General features: G+C 34.4%; 4 protein-coding genes and 1 long non-coding RNA gene across 6 annotated transcripts; 4 read left to right on the top strand and 1 right to left on the bottom strand.

Annotated features, from left to right (window-relative positions):
- On the top strand, positions 986 to 2,133 carry LOC104755534 (glycine--tRNA ligase, mitochondrial 1-like). Its single transcript, XM_010477932.2, has 3 exons — positions 986 to 1,021; positions 1,594 to 1,806; positions 1,906 to 2,133. Exons 2-3 carry the CDS (start codon positions 1,600 to 1,602, stop codon positions 2,107 to 2,109), a joined length of 411 nt encoding a protein of 136 aa, XP_010476234.1. The 5' UTR covers positions 986 to 1,021; positions 1,594 to 1,599; the 3' UTR covers positions 2,110 to 2,133.
- On the bottom strand, positions 6,535 to 7,554 carry LOC104755533 (ethylene-responsive transcription factor ERF027-like). Its single transcript, XM_010477931.2, has one exon. The coding sequence runs from the start codon at positions 7,359 to 7,361 to the stop codon at positions 6,783 to 6,785; it is 579 nt and encodes a 192-aa protein (XP_010476233.1). The 5' UTR covers positions 7,362 to 7,554; the 3' UTR covers positions 6,535 to 6,782.
- LOC104755531 lies at positions 9,016 to 11,038 on the top strand. 2 transcript variants are annotated; one of them, XR_762238.2, is made up of 8 exons: positions 9,016 to 9,094; positions 9,221 to 9,424; positions 9,722 to 9,791; positions 9,886 to 9,951; positions 10,219 to 10,309; positions 10,402 to 10,470; positions 10,578 to 10,661; positions 10,763 to 11,038. It is a non-coding gene; the product is annotated as an uncharacterized LOC104755531 (long non-coding RNA). The 2 variants fall into 2 exon arrangements; XR_762237.2 differs by having other exon boundaries at positions 9,017 to 9,094; positions 9,218 to 9,424.
- Positions 11,279 to 13,533, top strand: LOC104755530 (pentatricopeptide repeat-containing protein At1g12620-like). Its single transcript, XM_010477930.2, has one exon. It carries the CDS (start codon positions 11,385 to 11,387, stop codon positions 13,260 to 13,262), a length of 1,878 nt encoding a protein of 625 aa, XP_010476232.1. The 5' UTR covers positions 11,279 to 11,384; the 3' UTR covers positions 13,263 to 13,533.
- LOC104755529 (dehydration-responsive element-binding protein 1F-like) lies at positions 15,974 to 16,990 on the top strand. The gene has a single exon (XM_010477929.1). The coding sequence runs from the start codon at positions 16,179 to 16,181 to the stop codon at positions 16,800 to 16,802; it is 624 nt and encodes a 207-aa protein (XP_010476231.1). The 5' UTR covers positions 15,974 to 16,178; the 3' UTR covers positions 16,803 to 16,990.

The raw sequence follows: 17,716 nt of genomic DNA, 5'->3' as shown, positions 1-17,716 counted from the left end.
GTCGTTTGGTGCGCGGTTTGGTCTTCTCTTCTTCTCTAAAGCAAAAAAGAAAAAAAATATTCGTATAGAAGAATCAAAGAGATTTGAGAAGAGAAGGAAAGAAGAAGAAGAATGGGGTACGTGTTGAGAAGAGCAGCGACTGCGTCTTTTATCGGACTCTCTGTTCTTTACAAAGATTACAAGGTCGCTCACGAATCGATTTCTCAGCAGGTTAGCCAATCAATTTGAAAATTCTGATTATATCCATTTCTTTCGAATTGTTGCTTGGGGACAAGCTATTTCACCGTGAATGTTGTTTCCTAATTGCTGAATCGATAGCATAGTTGTTGATCTGTGTTGGAACAAAGAGTTTTGAGGAATTTTTTTTTGCATTCTAGGGTTATCTTTTCATCTATGCGATTCTCGTTCGTGTGTAACCTGGTTTTGACCAATTTAATTCAAGAGGAAGGAATTACACAGTTTTGAGATGATCAATTTTTGGAATTAGAGTTTCTGGTTGTGTTGCCATTTTAGCTAATTGTGATGGGCTGGTCCTACTCGTTATACTGCATTTTGCATTACAAAAACATAGTTGACAATGAGTTCTTNNNNTTCTTAGAGCATGGGCAGCAGCGTTCCTTTGCTGCGTCCTTCAGTATAAAATTATTAAATTTAAATAGAAATTCGCCAATTATCAAAGGGACGTTCCTTAAAAAGGGACGTATTTATCTCCGTCCTTCGCTACACGTGGCAGCGTGTGCTACATCTCTGCCGTTCTTCTCTAATTCGTCTCCCTTCTTCTTCTTCGGTTTGATTTCCTCTCGTAAGTCTCTCCTCGATTTCTCTTACTCTTCCGATAGTGTATCTCTCTCGTCTCATCAACGCCGCCGTTGAAATCGTCTCGCTTGTTCCTGATTGATTCAGCTTCCTCTGTTCATCAAGCTCCTGACTTGAGATCTTTCATCGGTTAAACATCGGCGGCAGCGATTAGATTTCTCCTAAGATTTCTGCTAAAGTGTCGACTCTTTTTAGTTGCAACCAGGTTTGTACCCATCAGACTGTGAGATTGATTGATAATTTAACAAGAGTTGGGGTTGTCTTGTCTTGTCTTTTAATCTTTCGTTTCTGGGTTTTTTGTTCTGTTTGTCAACACTTTAGGGAACAGTACAATCATCTCTAGCTACAGAGTTTCGAATCCATTGCAGCAGAACCAGTTAATTACTCACAAGGTACGTTTGTTACTTACTTAGATCATTTTGGGGTGTTTGTTTTAAACTTGGCAAAAGATTATATCGTTTTGTGCATTGTGTAGATTCTCTCATGTCTCGATTTGTGTTTGTTTGCTGGTTTGGTTTGGTCTCGAATTGTTAATTCCAATATGGGACTAGAGAAACTTGAGGCTTTAAGTCTGAGCAATTATTTTATTGTGTCACCAAGTTGATCATCAGTGTGTGTAGTATTGTGTCACGACCAAGTTAATCTGGATTATGTTTTGTTACTTAAATCATTTAGCAAGCAGCTTTCTTTCAGTCATTGATGAAAGTCTCTTTGAAAATGTTTAATGGTCGATTCCAAACCTGCTCTGTTGTTCACATACCCTTGGCTCCGATCCAGATTCCAATGGACGCTCCTACCGAACAACAACAACCGGCTCAGCTCAGCTCCGGAAACGACCGTGAAGCTTTCCGACAAACCTTGTGGAACACTCTCCTGCGGTGTTCTTTCTACCTCCCTTCTTTCAAGATTTACGGTGGTGTCTCTGGTTTTTACGATTATGGTCCTCCTGGCTTCGCTCTTAAGAATAATATCCTCAAATTTTGGCGTGAAGTAAGTAAGCATCATTCATTCATTTATTCACTTACTTACACAATATTTTGTTTATTTTTACTTTGATCTTGATTTTTTCTATGTTTGTGTTTTTTACAGCACTTCGTTTATGAGGAGCATATGTTGGAAATTGAATGCCCCAGTGTCACACTTGAGGCTGTTCTCAAGGCTTCAGGGCATGTTGACTACTTTCACGATCAGGCCAATCTAGAGCTCGGTGGTCATCGGATCGCCACTGTATTGATGTACTTGTCCAATGTTCAAAAGGGCGGAGAGACAGTGTTTCCCATGTGGTTTAACTAACATTTATACACATGTAGAATACTCTAGATTATCTTCAACATCCATTTGGTTAATATATTTGAGGGACCAAACTTTGTCCTACACCAATGCTATACAAAACTTAAGAAACTTTCAAAATATGAANTTTTGACTACTTTCACGATCAGGCCAATCTGGAGCTCGGTGGTCATCGGATCGCCACTGTATTGATGTACTTGTCCAATGTTCAAAAGGGCGGAGAGACAGTGTTTCCCATGTGGTTTAACTAACATTTATACACATGTAGAATACTCTAGATTATCTTCAACATCCATTTGGTTAATATATTTGAGGGACCAAACTTTGTCCTACACCAATGCTATACAAAACTTAAGAAACTTTCAAAATATGAATAAAATAATTAAAGGACCAAAATTCTGTCCCAACCGATGCACATGCTCTTACTAATGTCGTTATATATTTTTTACTTTGTCGGCAAAATGTATTTCCAATTTTTTTTTTTTTGAACAAGTTGCCAATCAGGATTATTAAACAAACTTTTTCAGGTAAAGATCTAAAAATTCATAATGGTGAAAACGTTAGGCATTAGCTTGCACATCTGTTTTTCTTCGTTTTTTCGTTTTATATATAACATAATGTTATGAAAAATATAAAGTTTATTGAAGAAAACGAAAAAAAAACAAACTGAAAAATATGATGTAGAAGCCCATTATTGATCAAACTACAGTAAGTAGAATTCACTTTCCTTAAATATGTTTAAAAAGTGTTAAAAAGATACATATTATTCCTAACTACATATTCTAAATCAGTGGGGGCTTTAGTCCAGTGTTCTCCACATGGATAGCTGTCCAGTCACTCTTAGGTTCGATTCAGGGTTTACCCAATGACGAAGAAATCTATTATTGTATAGTTTTTATATAATATTACTAGAAAAAATACATATCTTAACGGAACCAAATTCACTCCAAGTCCCCAACAGATGTTGCTGTGCTTCTCTCCCATCAACCACTAGCTAGCCTTTACTAGCTATGATTCGAAATTTCGAATGATGACATTAGAACACATGATGCTGCACACAATAAAAGGAACACATGATTTCTAATAAACCAATAACCGAACAGAGTGTAGTTAATGCCGAGCGATTGGAATAATAAGAACAAGCATTGAAATATAAAAGTAACTGTGACTTGCGATGCGGTTATAAGTTATAGGAGTAACAATTACGTATCAGTTTTTTAAAAAATTGATATGATTTACCTATCAATAGTTGCTTTAATATGTAGTATTAAACTATGATAAAAATTTACTATAATTCTAACAAATAGTTATTATTAAGTGCAACACCAAAACAAAACTGTTAACTACTAACTCCAATGATTGAGATGTTCACATTTACAGAGAATAATTTATTGTAAATAAAAGTATAAAACATATTCAATTATTAACTAACTCCAATTATCAAATTTCTATATCAAAAGAAAAGTATTTCTGCTAAAAGAGAGAGAGTGTATTATACTTATCGTATAATGATCATAACAAGCAGCCATTAATGGGAATTAATTAAGATTAAAAGAATGATTAATGATTGTGTGAGTGTAAGTAAACATACCAAAGAGGGAAGGGTATCATTAAAAACACGTAGGGAGACAAATCTGCAGTGGACCACTATCTCATCAAATCAAGTATAAAGATCTGTCCGAAACCAATCTTTATATTGTTCAATACAAATCAAAAGCTGGTTGTAAAAGGAAAACAAACATTATATATAATCATAATAAATGGTAGTATCAGTTGCAGGTCAATAGATTAATATTCATAACATGTCGCAGTGCTGTGATTATGTAAAAACTCAAATACACTACTGTTTACAGTTTGTTCAACTAACTATTTTTGTCTTGAGATCGAATCCAAAAATATCATGCATGCAGTTTGATAGTTAACAGGCTTAAATTACCTGATTGACATAGACAATTTCAAACAGCCTCTCGAGATAGACTAGACCTAAATGATAGAAAATACATATTTTATATTATGTTACGAGATAGCATATTAATAGTTTCTATTAATTGATTTTACGTTTATATCTTAGCATCTATGAGATCTTCCATGTACGTAATGCCTCTTTTTGGATATATAGAACAGTGGTGCATGTCGTAGTATATATGTAAGTATGTAACATATGTAGTATGTAACATAATTGGTTTAATTTCTGTTACAGTGTTACGTACTACCAAAATATATACACATTTGGTTGTAGGAAAATCTTTAACGGCAATTTTTCACGATTAAATTTGATATCGATATAAAAAAAATTTACCTATATATTGATATCAAATATTCTTTTACTTACTTTAAAATGACAACGTTGTGTTACAATGGAACACAAAAGAGAAAAAAACTTAATTTACAAGAAGAGTTTATAGCGAAAGAAAAACTTAGATTAGATTACATATTATAATTCAAGAGAGATAACCTCTTTTTTTTTTGGGCAAATCAGGAGAGATAACCTTAATTTTTTTTTATGACGTAATTTTCACTGTCACACGAAGTGAGAAATCATATATAAGAATAACATAGTAATTGTACTAGAAATCTTTCAAGATTATCGATATAAGAAACCAATTATGGGGCAAACAGGGACTAATTAATATACAATTTGGTAGTGAATAATTAATAGATGTAGAAAAACCACTAACACGATTCGTCGAACGCTTTACATCCTGAAATGTGATCTTCTACACTAATCCAATGCATGCTCCGCCAAAATACTTTTCACTACTAAAGAACTACACAACTTAATTTTTTATTTGTTTTATATGAAATTTTTTGGTATATATGTTTCTGTTTTTTTGTCTTGATACATGTTTTATTTTGTATATGGTACTTAGGAAACGGGTCGCAGATATTTTCTGTAGGCACAAAAGACAGCTTAGGATTTATGTGTTATAAACAAAACAAAAAAGGATTTAGGTCAAGGAAATCACAGCAGGTAGTGACACGTGGCAAAGAGTTGTCGAAATGAATTTTTTAAAAAGAAAATAGTGCAGATGTTTTAGTCGGAAGAGACAAGCCGAGTTGAATTAAGTAATTAATTCCTAAATTGTTTAAAAAATAAAAGAGGAAAATGGTTTCTTATTAATGATTATTTTAAAAATAAAAGGCAAATTTCTCTGGTCTGACCCATACCTTTACCATTTCTGAAGACTAGAAACCCATTAAATTTTTCATAATAATACTACTATATTGTATGATTTTTTAGGATAGAATATTAAAAAGTTGTAAAGCTAAAGCTCTATAGAACTTAGTGACGGATATGATTAAAGAAAAGCCACATGGCCACCCCTTAATTAACCCATCTTTGTCCGTTTCAGGTAAAAAAATTGGTTAATTGCAGAAAAAAAAAGGTGGTTATTTTTTTGTGTGTTTAAAACCTTTTGCACCAACTTTTTGGCGTTAAATCTTGAAACATACACAATTTTTGTAATTCATGTTATGTAATTCGTGTAAAGCACAACATAGACAGTGTTAACTAAAAACATTTTAATATTAAAAAGTACTAAAATTTACCGAGATTAAATTGTTTTATATATATAAAATAATGAAATGTTTATACCCCAAATTTTTAATTTGTGTGATATTTATCGAAATGACATTTAGCGTAAACCATATGGGGAGAAAGAAAGACTAAGATTTTAATACAAAACTTATCACTTGTTAGTGTCACCAAAAAAAAAAAAAAAAAAAATTATGGCTTTATTTTTTACCAAAGGAAACAAATAAAGAAAACGACAAAAAAGGACCAAGTAAGAAAACACCACTCATGTCCATACATATATGGCACAACCTTTATAACAAAAAACATATCTAAAAAAGGAAACTCAGGACATCAAAACTTTTTAAAAGGAATACTGGATGAATATAATACATATATCGTTGTGTAAATAAGCATCAATCAATCGATTGATTCATATAATAACATTAACACATATACTACAAGACGAATTAAGTGGCATATAGATCGCTGGATGGATTTCCGAATATATATCTTTGCAATAGCAACGAACATGTGCCGAAATATAGATATATATATCATATATGTTGTGTGTATGTAGATAACAATGCTTTATAATAAAAAGAATGATATATAGAAAGTCAAAACACTTGATTATGGGTTATAAAAAAAAATGATTAATCTCACCAAAGAAGAGAAAATTCCACAAAGATCATACTATAGGATCTTTAATTGAGAAACATGAAAATTTTGCCAAATTAAAATGCGGCGTTGATTTAAAATGTTCTACTGAAGTAAGTATACATGTGTCAAAGACTTTTGTAGTTCATGTATACGCGCGAGGGCCGAGAGGGTATATATTAGATCATAATCTCATCTTACTATATATAGAATGAATAAAAAACTAAATAACATGAACTATATATGCTGTAAATATAAATAATACAAGAGTAGTGATATAAATCAACACATGAAGACGTGAACTTAAGGGTAAATCAGTAGGCTAAGGCTGATAAAGCCCTAATTGATAACCCTAAAACTCGAGAAAGAAAAAACCAAACCCTAATTCAACAATACAAGAAACACCCATAATTAATTAAAACATATGATTTGTGATATAATGAACAAAAACCAACAAAAGAACAATATGATAACATACATATACGTGGACAACACAAACCGATCAATAGCCCCACAAGTCCTCATCATTTGAATTCTCCGGAGAGTCATCGGACGGTCGAGAATCCATCCACGACGGTGGTGCAAGCATCATCCCTTCCGCCATATTAGCCAGCAAATTAGGCATATTCAAGACCTCGTCTTCGTCCATAAACTCTGTTCCACACCACGACGAAGACCCCGCATCATTGTCTACGTGCCATTCACGCGCTCTCGACTTCGAACTATTACTACTACTCTTCTTCTTCTTTGCCTCTTTCTCCTCCTTCCCTACTTCCTCAGTGCATCCCTTCACTGACGCTGCAGCGGCCGCAGCGGTTCGTATATCCGCTGCAGATGTTGATACGGGAACCGGGTATGACCGGGCGGATTCGGGGAAGTTCAAGACGGCTTCTCTTCCTTTAAGAGCCATAGCAGCCACATCGTAGGCCGCGGCTGCCATCTCTGCCGTGGGGTAAGTCCCAAGCCAGATTCTAGTGGTTTTCTTCGGCTCACGAATCTCAGAAACCCATTTCCCACTTCGGCAACGGATTCCTCTGTACACCGGATCCTTTTTCCGGCTAGCTAAGTCGGAAGCAGACATTGAATTGTTCGTACTATTCGTAGTGTTGTAAGTTTTAAATTGGGGAAGAGAGTTTTCACACGTAGCGAAGAGAACTTGACTTTTCGCACGTGCGAGGTGGCAAATTAATCAAAGAAGATGAAGAAGTTTTTGGTTAAGAGGGCTATTTGGTAGGATTTGTATCGTGAGTCGTGACCATCAGCCATATATATATAGAATTGAAAAGTAAACAGTAAACATATATGTGTGTGTGACTGTGTGTGTTATGTATATACATAAAGATGGATTATAAATTGAATTAGTTAGGGTTTAGAGACTAATGTTTAAATATGAGATGAATCATGAAAGGGTTATTTCACTAATAATTTCTTAAGGCACAGTTGTTATTCTCTTTCACTTTCTCACTTGGGGTTGTCGAAAGTATGTTGGCTTTTGTTGGGGTTATTCTTGTAATAATAGGTGAGAAAGAATAAAAACTCTAGTTTAGTCTCTCTTTTTTTTTGGGGATAATTTATCTTGTTTTTACTAGCTAGTTTAGTTACTATATATATAATCAATATGAAGCATATAAGCATAAAAATTTTGAAAACTATTAAACATATTTAAAAATTTAAGCAATATGAAGCATACTCATGTATACATACATATATATACTTAAGATAAAGCATACGCATATATTACTTGAATATGCATACCGAAGCAGGTTCATTTTCTTTGGTGTTATAGTTATCATATTAATTCACTAAGAAAACTTTATTGATGAACGCCAAAAACAAAATTGATGACATAGACTTATATCCGATTCCGATATACTTTAAATAATAGCCACACATTATAAATGGGAAACCACCGGAACGAGAATTAATGAAAAATTAGGGTGTGCTTAGACGAATATTGGCTTGGAAGGAAGTTAAAAACCTAGAGTAGGAAAATGCCATCCTGGTGAGAAACATTCATAATATAAAATGTCAAATAGATGGTGGAACTTGAAATAGTTCAGATCCAACATGAGGTTATGGTGGATCTTCTTGCTAGTGGACGATAGTATGATATGCTTCATGGAACCAAATGTTAAAGACGAAGTCTAAATTACATTCGAAAAAGAAGCATTGATATGAACAATTATCGAAGTTTTTGTCACGAGAGATAGATCATTATCAGGAATTTAGATAATTTGTAGTATACTAGTATTGGTCAACTTTGCAATACACCAAAGTGTAGTTTGCTTCCATTATATACAGTATCATAATTTTTGTTTTTTTTTTTTCTGTTTTTAATGTAATTTTATGGTAAATTGTTTACCTCGATGTTTTTCAAGGATCGAATTACCATACGATAAAGTCCAATTCGTTAACTATGTAAACTCTATTTTCGAATTGGGTAAAAAACCTAGTCAATCAAAATTTTTCCTTTTTAGGTTCAGCAATGTCGAAACTAAATTGTAGGAAAGTCAATAATTAATAAAACCTGTTGAAACGTAATCTTAATTTACACATTTTCCCCCCCTAAAACTCTGAACAAATTAATTTTGTACCGACCACTAATAAAGATAATTAATGAATAAGCGGATTAATAATTTAATAGACACAAAGATTAAACCGGTTCTTCAAGTTTTATCCGGTTGGGTGGATTAAACCGGTTCTTCAAGCATTCTCTGATTCTCGTATCTAAAGATTTCAGGGTTTTGGTCCCATTGCTTCCTTCTTCGTTCTAGTTTTCAATTCCATTGCAGAGAGAGATAACAAGTTTTAAAGGTACACAAAGACAAAGGGTTGAAAATTCCTAATCTGAAGTTATTAAAGCTTAAATCTTTTTTCGTTTTTTTTTTTTGTTTTTGTTTTTGTTTTTGGGTGTGTGAAATTGGTTGTAATGTGCAGCAGAGATTGTTGCCTGTGAAAGCCGAACAAAGCAAATCAGCACAAAATTCGAAGACGCGACTCGAGACAATAACGGCAGCGAAGCGATGGCTGCAGATCTCTTACCACCGTCTACGACGGAACAAGCCAATGAGGAAGTTGATAACTCGAAGTCGAACCTCACCACTTGTCCTGTTGGATATGACGAGGTCACTAGCGAAGCTTACAGTTAAGTGTTTCTTGATTAGTGTGTTGGAATCGAAAAATTGTTGGAGATATCCGATGAGAGTCTTGCTTCATACATGAGTGCATTGTATTGTCGTCTTAGAGATAGTTAGCTGTCTTGTGTTGTTTGTATCGGCCAAGTTCGAGCACTTTAGGCTACCGTTTCGTTTCAAGTTGGTCTTACAAGATCTACTCATACAGTAGAAACTATCTAGTATCGTTTAAAATTGTTCAATTTGATCCGGATTTGCATTCAAAAGTCTGTCTGTCTTCTTGTAACCAGTTTTAATTTTTGTGCAGAGTCTTTAAACCCTCTGGTTATTTCAGTGGTTTACTCCCCAGCGTTTTTTGATGAAAAGTTTCGTATCAGGTGATTATGTTTTTTTGTTTATGAAAAGATTTGGCTCTATCTTTGTGATTGGAACGTTTTGATGAATAATTTCTTTTGGCTCACATTTCTGTAGGCTCTACACTACAGAGCTCATTTTAAACTCGGGAGCAATGGCCTAACTGCAGCTACATATATCCAGGTAAATTTGCTACTCATAGTTCTGTTCTAAGCTTTTTTCAACTCTTTCTAATTTGATTTCTGGCATTAGCCACTATTGTTAATTGTATAAGACCTGTCTTTGATTGTATAATTAGTACTTGGTCTATAAAAGACTATGGCAAGAGACAGTAATACGTCAAATCGATAACAATTAGCTCATAAATACTACAAAAGAAAAAGAAATGACCGTTCATATTTTACTGTAAAAGTTTGTTCTTTTGATTACTGATAGTAGTTTTCAATACAGCGTGTGACACCCTGTCTATCTTTGGGTATATAATGGAAGCAAACTACACTTTGGTGTAGGTTATGCTTCAAGATACGAGACTGATAAGATGGTAATGTTTCTCTTCTTAGTCACTTTATTAGACAGCTTACAAACCCAATACGTAGAAAGTATCATATTAAGAACTTTTCTTTTTTTTAACAGGTTGCATCGGGGCAAGTTCTTAGCAGTGGTAATGTATTTATGACCTATGTTCATAAGATTTCAAAGAAGGTAAATGGGACATTCGCATTTAATTTTCTCTTTAAGCTCGCTCGATGTGATAATAATAATTAATCATGACAGATAATAATAATATGTATCTTTCTGCTCATAATCAGGTTTCACTCGCCACTGATTTTGCGTACAATTGCTTTTCAAGAGTTGTTGAAGCTAGTGTTGGATATGACTGGAATTCTAAACAGGTAAATATTGCTATTTTTTTTAATAGATTTTAATGGAATGGAAAACAATGTCTTCTGTAAATCCGTTTTAATAGTTCTAATATAATGAGCTTTTGTTTCAGTCTCGTGTCCAGGGAAAGATTGATTCTAACGGTGTTGTATCTGCACTTCTTGGAAAGGAATTAAATATGGGACTCGAGTGTCTTCTTTCTGCAAATTTGGATCATAAGAACAAGGATTACAAGCTTGGTATGAGCTTAGCATATTGCTCACCAGTCACCACTCTCTTCGTGAAATAGTTACCAACTCTTTCTATGAAATTTGTATTTGGTAAACATAAATGTGATGAAATCTGAATGATGAATGAACCACAACTATATAATTGATTAATATAATTATAAAAGATACGTTAATTAGAATAATAGCACTATTTAACGGTCATTAAACAAAACAAATGTTGATTTAATCATGAAATAGTAGTACCGGTACAAGACAACCGGTACCGAAACAAACAAATTGTCACAACTAATAACGGAAGCAGAGGAGGATAAAGATAACCGGTTTGATATGAACCGGCTCTCGTTAAGCCGGTTATAGAAAGCATATCGACGAACACAGTCATCTGATTCTGAGAGATTTTTAGGTTACCCAATTCCATTGCTTCCTCCAGGAATTAGAAGAAGCTGATACATACACTCATTTCTGTTTTTATTAAAGAGCTTTCAAATTCTACAATTTTGGGTCATGAAGGGATTGGTTCAGACACGTCTTCCTCTTCTTCTAGAAAGAGCAGGTACTCCAAGAAATCATGTTTTCTTGTCTTGCTGTGAACGAGTCTTTTCAAGTGTCAGTGATGGGAAAGTCTCTTTCTCTTATAGAGAGAGATTGAGAAGTGGACTTTTAGATTTTAAGGAAGATGATGCTGTTGATCTCTTCCAATCCATGATTAGGTCTCGTCCTCTTCCCACTGTCATTGATTTCAATAGATTGTTTAGTGCTGTTTCCAGAACAAAGCAGTATGATCTCGTTTTAGCTCTCTCCAAGCGAACGGAGTTGGTTGGGATTGCGTATGACTTGTACACCCTAAGTATTATGATCAATTGCTTCTGCCGACGCCGAAAACTAGGTTTCGCTTTTTCTGTTTTGGGGAAGATCCTGAAACTTGGGTATGAGCCTGACACAATCGCATTTAACACTTTACTCAATGGCTTATGTCTCGAGGGCCGAGTTTCCGAAGCGGTGGGGTTAGTTGATCGAATGGTAGAAATGGGACATACGCCCAATGTCATTACAATCAGCACTTTGGTCAATGGACTTTGTCTCAAAGGTCAAGTGTCTGAAGCTGTGGTTTTGATCGATCAGATGGTGGCAAATGGCTTTCGACCTGATGAAGTTACCTATGGACCTGTTTTAAATGTGATGTGCAAGTCTGGCAAAACTGCTTTGGCCATGGAGTTGCTCAGAAAGATGGAAGAAAGAAAGATGAAGCTCGATGCAGCCAAATACAATGTCCTCATTGATGGGCTTTGCAAAGACGGGAGCCTCGACGATGCATTCAACCTATTCAATGAAATGGGTTTGAAAGGGATCAAAGCTAATGTTATTACCTACACCTCTCTCATAAGAGGCTTCTGTAATGCTGGTAGATGGGATGATGGTGCGCAATTGCTTAGGGATATGATCACAAGGAATATCACCCCCAACATTGTCACATTCAACTCTTTGATTGATAGTTTTGTGAAAGAGGGAAAACTTCCAGAGGCCGAAGAACTGTACAAGGAGATGATTCTACGAGGTATAGCTCCTGATAGTTTTACATATACTTCTTTGATAGATGGGCTTTGCAAGGAGAACCGCCTAGACGAGGCAAACCAGATGCTGGATCTGATGGTTAGCAAAAGGTGTGACCCTGATATCGTTACTTACAGTAGTCTCATAAATGGTTATTGTAAGGCCAAGCGGGTCGACGATGGTTTTCAATTGTTCCGCAAAATGTCTTTGAGAGGAGTGGCTGCTAATACAGTTACTTATAGCACTCTAATCCAAGGGTTTTGCCAATCGGGAAAACTTGAGGTTGCCAAAGAACTCTTCCAAGAGATGGTTTCTCGTGGTGTTCCTCCTAATATTGTGACTTACAAAATTTTGCTGGATGGGTTGTGTGACAATGGGGAAATAGAAAAAGCAATGGAAATTTTTGAAAAAATGCAAAAGAGTAAGATGGAACTTGATATTGGTATCTATAACATCATCATTCACGGGATGTGCAATGCTCGTAAGGTGGATGATGCTTGGGATTTATTCTGTAGTCTACCAGTTAGAGGAGTGAAGCCCGATGTTAAGACATATAACGTATTGATTGGAGGACTGTGTAAGAAAGGCTCACTGTTTGAAGCGGACCTGTTGTTTAGAAAAATGGAAGAGGATGGGCATGCTCCAAACGACTGTACATACAACACTCTAATCCGAGCACATCTCCTAGTTAGTGATGTAATCAAATCAGCTCAACTCATCGAAGAAATGAAAAGGGGAGGGTTCGCTGCTGATGCGTCCACTATAAAAATGGTTATGGATATGTTATCGGATGGTAGATTAAAGAAAAGCTTTTTGGATATGCTTTCTTGAATGCCTACGAGAAACCCCTGGTTGGTTCTGTTTCATCTAAACCCATAACAGAGTAGTAGTAATTAGCTATGAACAATTTAGTTTCTGTTCTAATAATGTAACTGATTGATGTTTTTAATGAATCGTTCCTCCTTCTGGACATGTTTCAGATCCAAAGAAGGACAATTCATAGGGTTGTTAGTTCTCTTTGTTTCTTTAGTTGGCAGTGAAGTTCGAAACAGTTAAGCGTTCTCTTGCTTCCTCTTTATATTTGAAAACTCGATATATAGTGCTCTCTTGCTTCCTCTTCAAAAACTTAAAGATCGGAATCCAGATTGTTTCTTTTTGCTTCACAGTATTAGTAACTGATTAATCAAAGAAGCAAATGTACATTTATGAAGGTAAGTTTTTCGTATTAATACTGTTTAGTGAGAGATTAATTAATGCTTTATATGAGACGAATCGTGAAAAGGTTAATTTCATTCGTTACTTTTTTGTTCTTTTCACTTTCAAATTATTAGAGGTGTTTTGGCAGGGATTAGTTTAGAATAACATAAGAACTATAATTTGCACATTGGTTTCTTATTTCTTGACGTATTAATTTAGTTTCGCTGAAATATAATTTATCGTTTTATAGAGAGACTAGGTTTATAATCCAAAAAAAAAAAAAGGTTTAATTAGTAAGAGCTCCGGCAAATTATTAATACACGGAATATACATATAATTTGCCTATAATATAGTACAATGTACATTAATTAAAAGTGTTCACATAATCTTAAGTTCTGAAAGAGAGAAATAAAAGATGAAAGAAGAACACACGCAAGTGACACTCACGAGACAGCATGAAGCCTTAACTATTGGCCAACTAACATGTCTCCTCGTCTCTAATTCTTACATTTTATTTCAACGCTTTTTTTTTCAAAATGTCAACATCATCGTCACTTATCAGCTATTGTATTAATTTGCATAAAAGTTTTGAGTGAGCGCTTTACAACTCAAATAAATTCATTTAAGAATTATCGAATTTGTGATATACTTGGATGTTATTATATATATATATATACATATATATATATAATTTCCAGATTTACATTACATCACTGTCGATGTTTTTTTTTAATTTAAACTGAACGATCAATGTGGTAATTTCTTATCTTCTGTTTAGTACTAAAATTTGATTTTTTTTTTTTTTTAATTTCTTCTTTCATAATTAGTTTATAAAAAAAATTCATAATAAAATTGCATATATTGATATATATATATATATATATATGTTTTGTAGTGAGATGAATAAAGTATAAGTATAAGTATATTTCACAAACTGATTTTCCTTAATTCGCAGAGTATAGTATCTTAAAGTGTTGGTTAAAATAAAACAAAGGGATTAAATGTGTTATAATCTCCACATAGTATAGTAGTACAAAAATACTCCAGTTCCCACGGAAATCCCACGTGTTAGTCACAACTAATATCCTAAATATGGAAATGAGTCACGTGTTGTTTATCCACGAAAACAAATATAGAAATAAAATTCTTAGATATAGTATATCTTTTTAATTAAAAATGGATATATTGGTCCTGAAAGACGAAAGCTCAGCATGGGAGAGCTCAGCTGGACCCAACTATCCGAATTTAATATTAACTATATACTTGAGTTAAACAACAAAGCCAAAAAGTTATGTTTGACCAAAAGATTCCAGGAATGTTCTTCTATCTGTATTTTTAAAAACCACTTAACTGTTAAATAAAAGGATAGCCGTGGTTTAAATGCATTATATCGTAGTAGTATTATTTTGAGTTAAATGGATTATCTCGATAACGTATTTCACCACCACTCATACAAATACCAAAGATAATACTTCCTCCGTTTTATAATATATGATGTTTAGAGAAATATTTTTGTTTCATAATATAGGATGTTTCTAAATTTTTATGCAATTTTTAAATTACTTTTATATTTTATATTATGTAGTCTTGGATATGATTGGTTAAACTTTTAAAAAATAACTATTTTTTAATATGCGTGTTTCTACTAAAACATCTTATATTTTGAAACGAAGGGAGTACTATTGATTGGTATTTTTAAAAAAAAAAAAAAAAAAAAACCAACAAAATTAAGTGATGAGTGATTACTTTTATCAAATTTATGGTAAATGACTTCCTCGTGAGAGAGATTTCTTAGTCAGTGTATATAGATTGATACATTTTTTATACTATGATATAGTTTCTTCTTTCTCTATTGGTTAAAAAATCATGCGTCATGTTGAAAGAGGAAAGTTGTTCGTTCTTTATTTTAGTGACTACTAATAGAGTAATAATAAACATGCCCTCTTACTTGTGAAATCATAATAATTAGTATAGACCAATCCCATTCCCATAATCTGGTAAAGAAACCCCAACGTGAGCACTGATGAATACTAGAGTTAAATAAAAAAATGTGCCGAATTAAAACTTCCAATGTTTAAAAGAAGAAACACTTTTTTTAATGGGTTCAAGCTCAAAAAAACACACAAACACAAATAAGAATAAATAAATCTAGAACGAACCTTTTGGGTAAATAACGGCTAACAGCTAATATAAGTGGCATACGTGGGATAAAATAATAATAGAAATCATAAAAGTGTGTGTTACGCGCGTTCATTTCGCATAGTTTTGTAGGGTCCCATCAAGTCCTACCATATCCTATATATATTAATTACACTTCTATGCTTCCTTCACTCCCAGCAAACAAAAACAGAGCTCTAAGTCAAAAACAAAACAAACAAATAAACAAGACTTCTCACTCGAACAACCAAATCCTTACAAGAAAATCGAATTCACATCTCTTTTTTTTTTTTTAACCCTTCTTTAAAACAGTAATTGAAGTTAACCGGAGTGTTCCTTTTCTTTTGTTTCATTTTTTTCCGGCGAATTTGTGTTTTGTACTTTTTAGGAGTTATGATGAACAACGACGAGATTGTTTTGGCGGAGATGAGGCCTAAGAAACGAGCGGGAAGGAGAGTGTTCAAGGAGACACGTCACCCTGTTTACAGAGGTATACGTCGGAGGAACGGCGACAAATGGGTCTGCGAAGTCCGAGAGCCTATCCACCAACGCCGCATTTGGCTCGGTACTTATCCCACTGCTGATATGGCTGCTCGTGCACACGACGTGGCGGTTTTGGCCCTGCGCGGGAGATCCGTGTGTTTGAATTTCGCCGACTCCGCTTGGCGGCTCCCGGTGCCTGAGTCCAACCACCCGGATGTCATAAGAAGAGCCGCGGCGGAAGCCGCCGAGATGTTTAGGCCGGCGGATTTCGGCGGTGGGATTACCGTGTTGCCCTTTTCAGGAGATGAAGTGGATTTGGGTTCTGGTTCGGGGTCTGGTTCGGGTTCGGAGGAGTTGAATTCTTCTTCGTATGGATATGGGGACTACGAAGAAGTGTCGACGACGATGATGAGGCTCGCGGAGGAGCCGTTAATGTCACCACCACGGTCATATATGGAAGAAATGACTCCTAACGTTTACATGGAAGAAGAGGCGTGTTATGAAGATATGTCACTATGGAGTTACAACTACTGAAATCAAGTTACATTATAAAAGTTAAAAGAGTGTAACTGTGTAAGTAAGTAAGTTAAAGAGTTCAAAGGTTTTGCGTTAGGTCCTTTGGTCGAGTAAGAACTTTAGAAGGTTCCTTGATTGTATAATTTTGTAATATTCTTGGATCTTTCTTCATTATAAATTTTATAAAACGATTGGGCTTTCACGAACCTGTATACATATAGCCTAAGCCCAATTTGCAATTCAACTTGATAGACAGTTGAAGTAGATATGCAAACTTCCAAAAAAAAAAATCAAAAGTGTGATCATCTCTACTTGTAATAGAATTAGGGGGAGATATAGAATCAAATCTTACAAGGATACTAACTACTAAACTAGCAGCTAAAAATCTTTGACTATTAGAGATTGACAGTTTGACACACCATTGGTATATACTACTATATACAGTTTTTGACTTGAGAATATTATATTTATGCTTTCCACAACTTAGGAATGTTATATTTATGAATTTCGACGACTTATCAATGTCAATAATAAGTTTTTTTTTCGGTGGAATTGCAAGTCCCGAAATACTCTGCATGTCACGATTGCAAATAATAAATTCGATATCGTGAAACATAATTCATGGTAGGTCCTTTTTACGAAATTTATGATCGAGGAGGTCTTGAAATTTAAAATATTTATTTGTCAAAAGGCTTTTTTTTTTTATTGGTAGAGAATTAAAAATTTCTCAGTCTGACGTGGCATCGCGCGGAACTAAAGCGTGAAACACGTGGCTGTTTGGAACTGATTTTGCCAGCTCATCATTCGCTCTAACTCAAACAAGTCTTCACAAGTACCAATATTAGAAGAGAGAGAGAGTTCATTATACGAGGTTTCGGAGCAAGTAAGTGCGTGTTTCATCAATAATCATCTATCAAATCCAAATTACCTTC

The sequence above is a fragment of the Camelina sativa genome, chromosome 17, assembly GCF_000633955.1.
Source record: "Camelina sativa cultivar DH55 chromosome 17, Cs, whole genome shotgun sequence".
In the NCBI taxonomy this organism is placed as follows: domain Eukaryota; kingdom Viridiplantae; phylum Streptophyta; class Magnoliopsida; order Brassicales; family Brassicaceae; genus Camelina; species Camelina sativa.
This window is presented reverse-complemented; position numbering and strand designations above follow the sequence as displayed.

What these genes read in the sequence shown, in the direction of transcription:
- LOC104755530 (XM_010477930.2), top strand. Translation starts at nt 11,385, where the DNA reads ATGAAGGGATTGGTTCAGACACGTCTTCCTCTTCTTCTAGAAAGAGCA.
- LOC104755533 (XM_010477931.2), bottom strand. Translation starts at nt 7,361, where the DNA reads ATGTCTGCTTCCGACTTAGCTAGCCGGAAAAAGGATCCGGTGTACAGA.
- LOC104755529 (XM_010477929.1), top strand. Translation starts at nt 16,179, where the DNA reads ATGATGAACAACGACGAGATTGTTTTGGCGGAGATGAGGCCTAAGAAA.
- LOC104755534 (XM_010477932.2), top strand. Translation starts at nt 1,600, where the DNA reads ATGGACGCTCCTACCGAACAACAACAACCGGCTCAGCTCAGCTCCGGA. An exon ending in TCCTCAAATTTTGGCGTGAA is followed by an intron (nt 1,807 to 1,905) that starts GTAAGTAAGCAT and finishes TGTTTTTTACAG; the next exon opens with CACTTCGTTTATGAGGAGCA.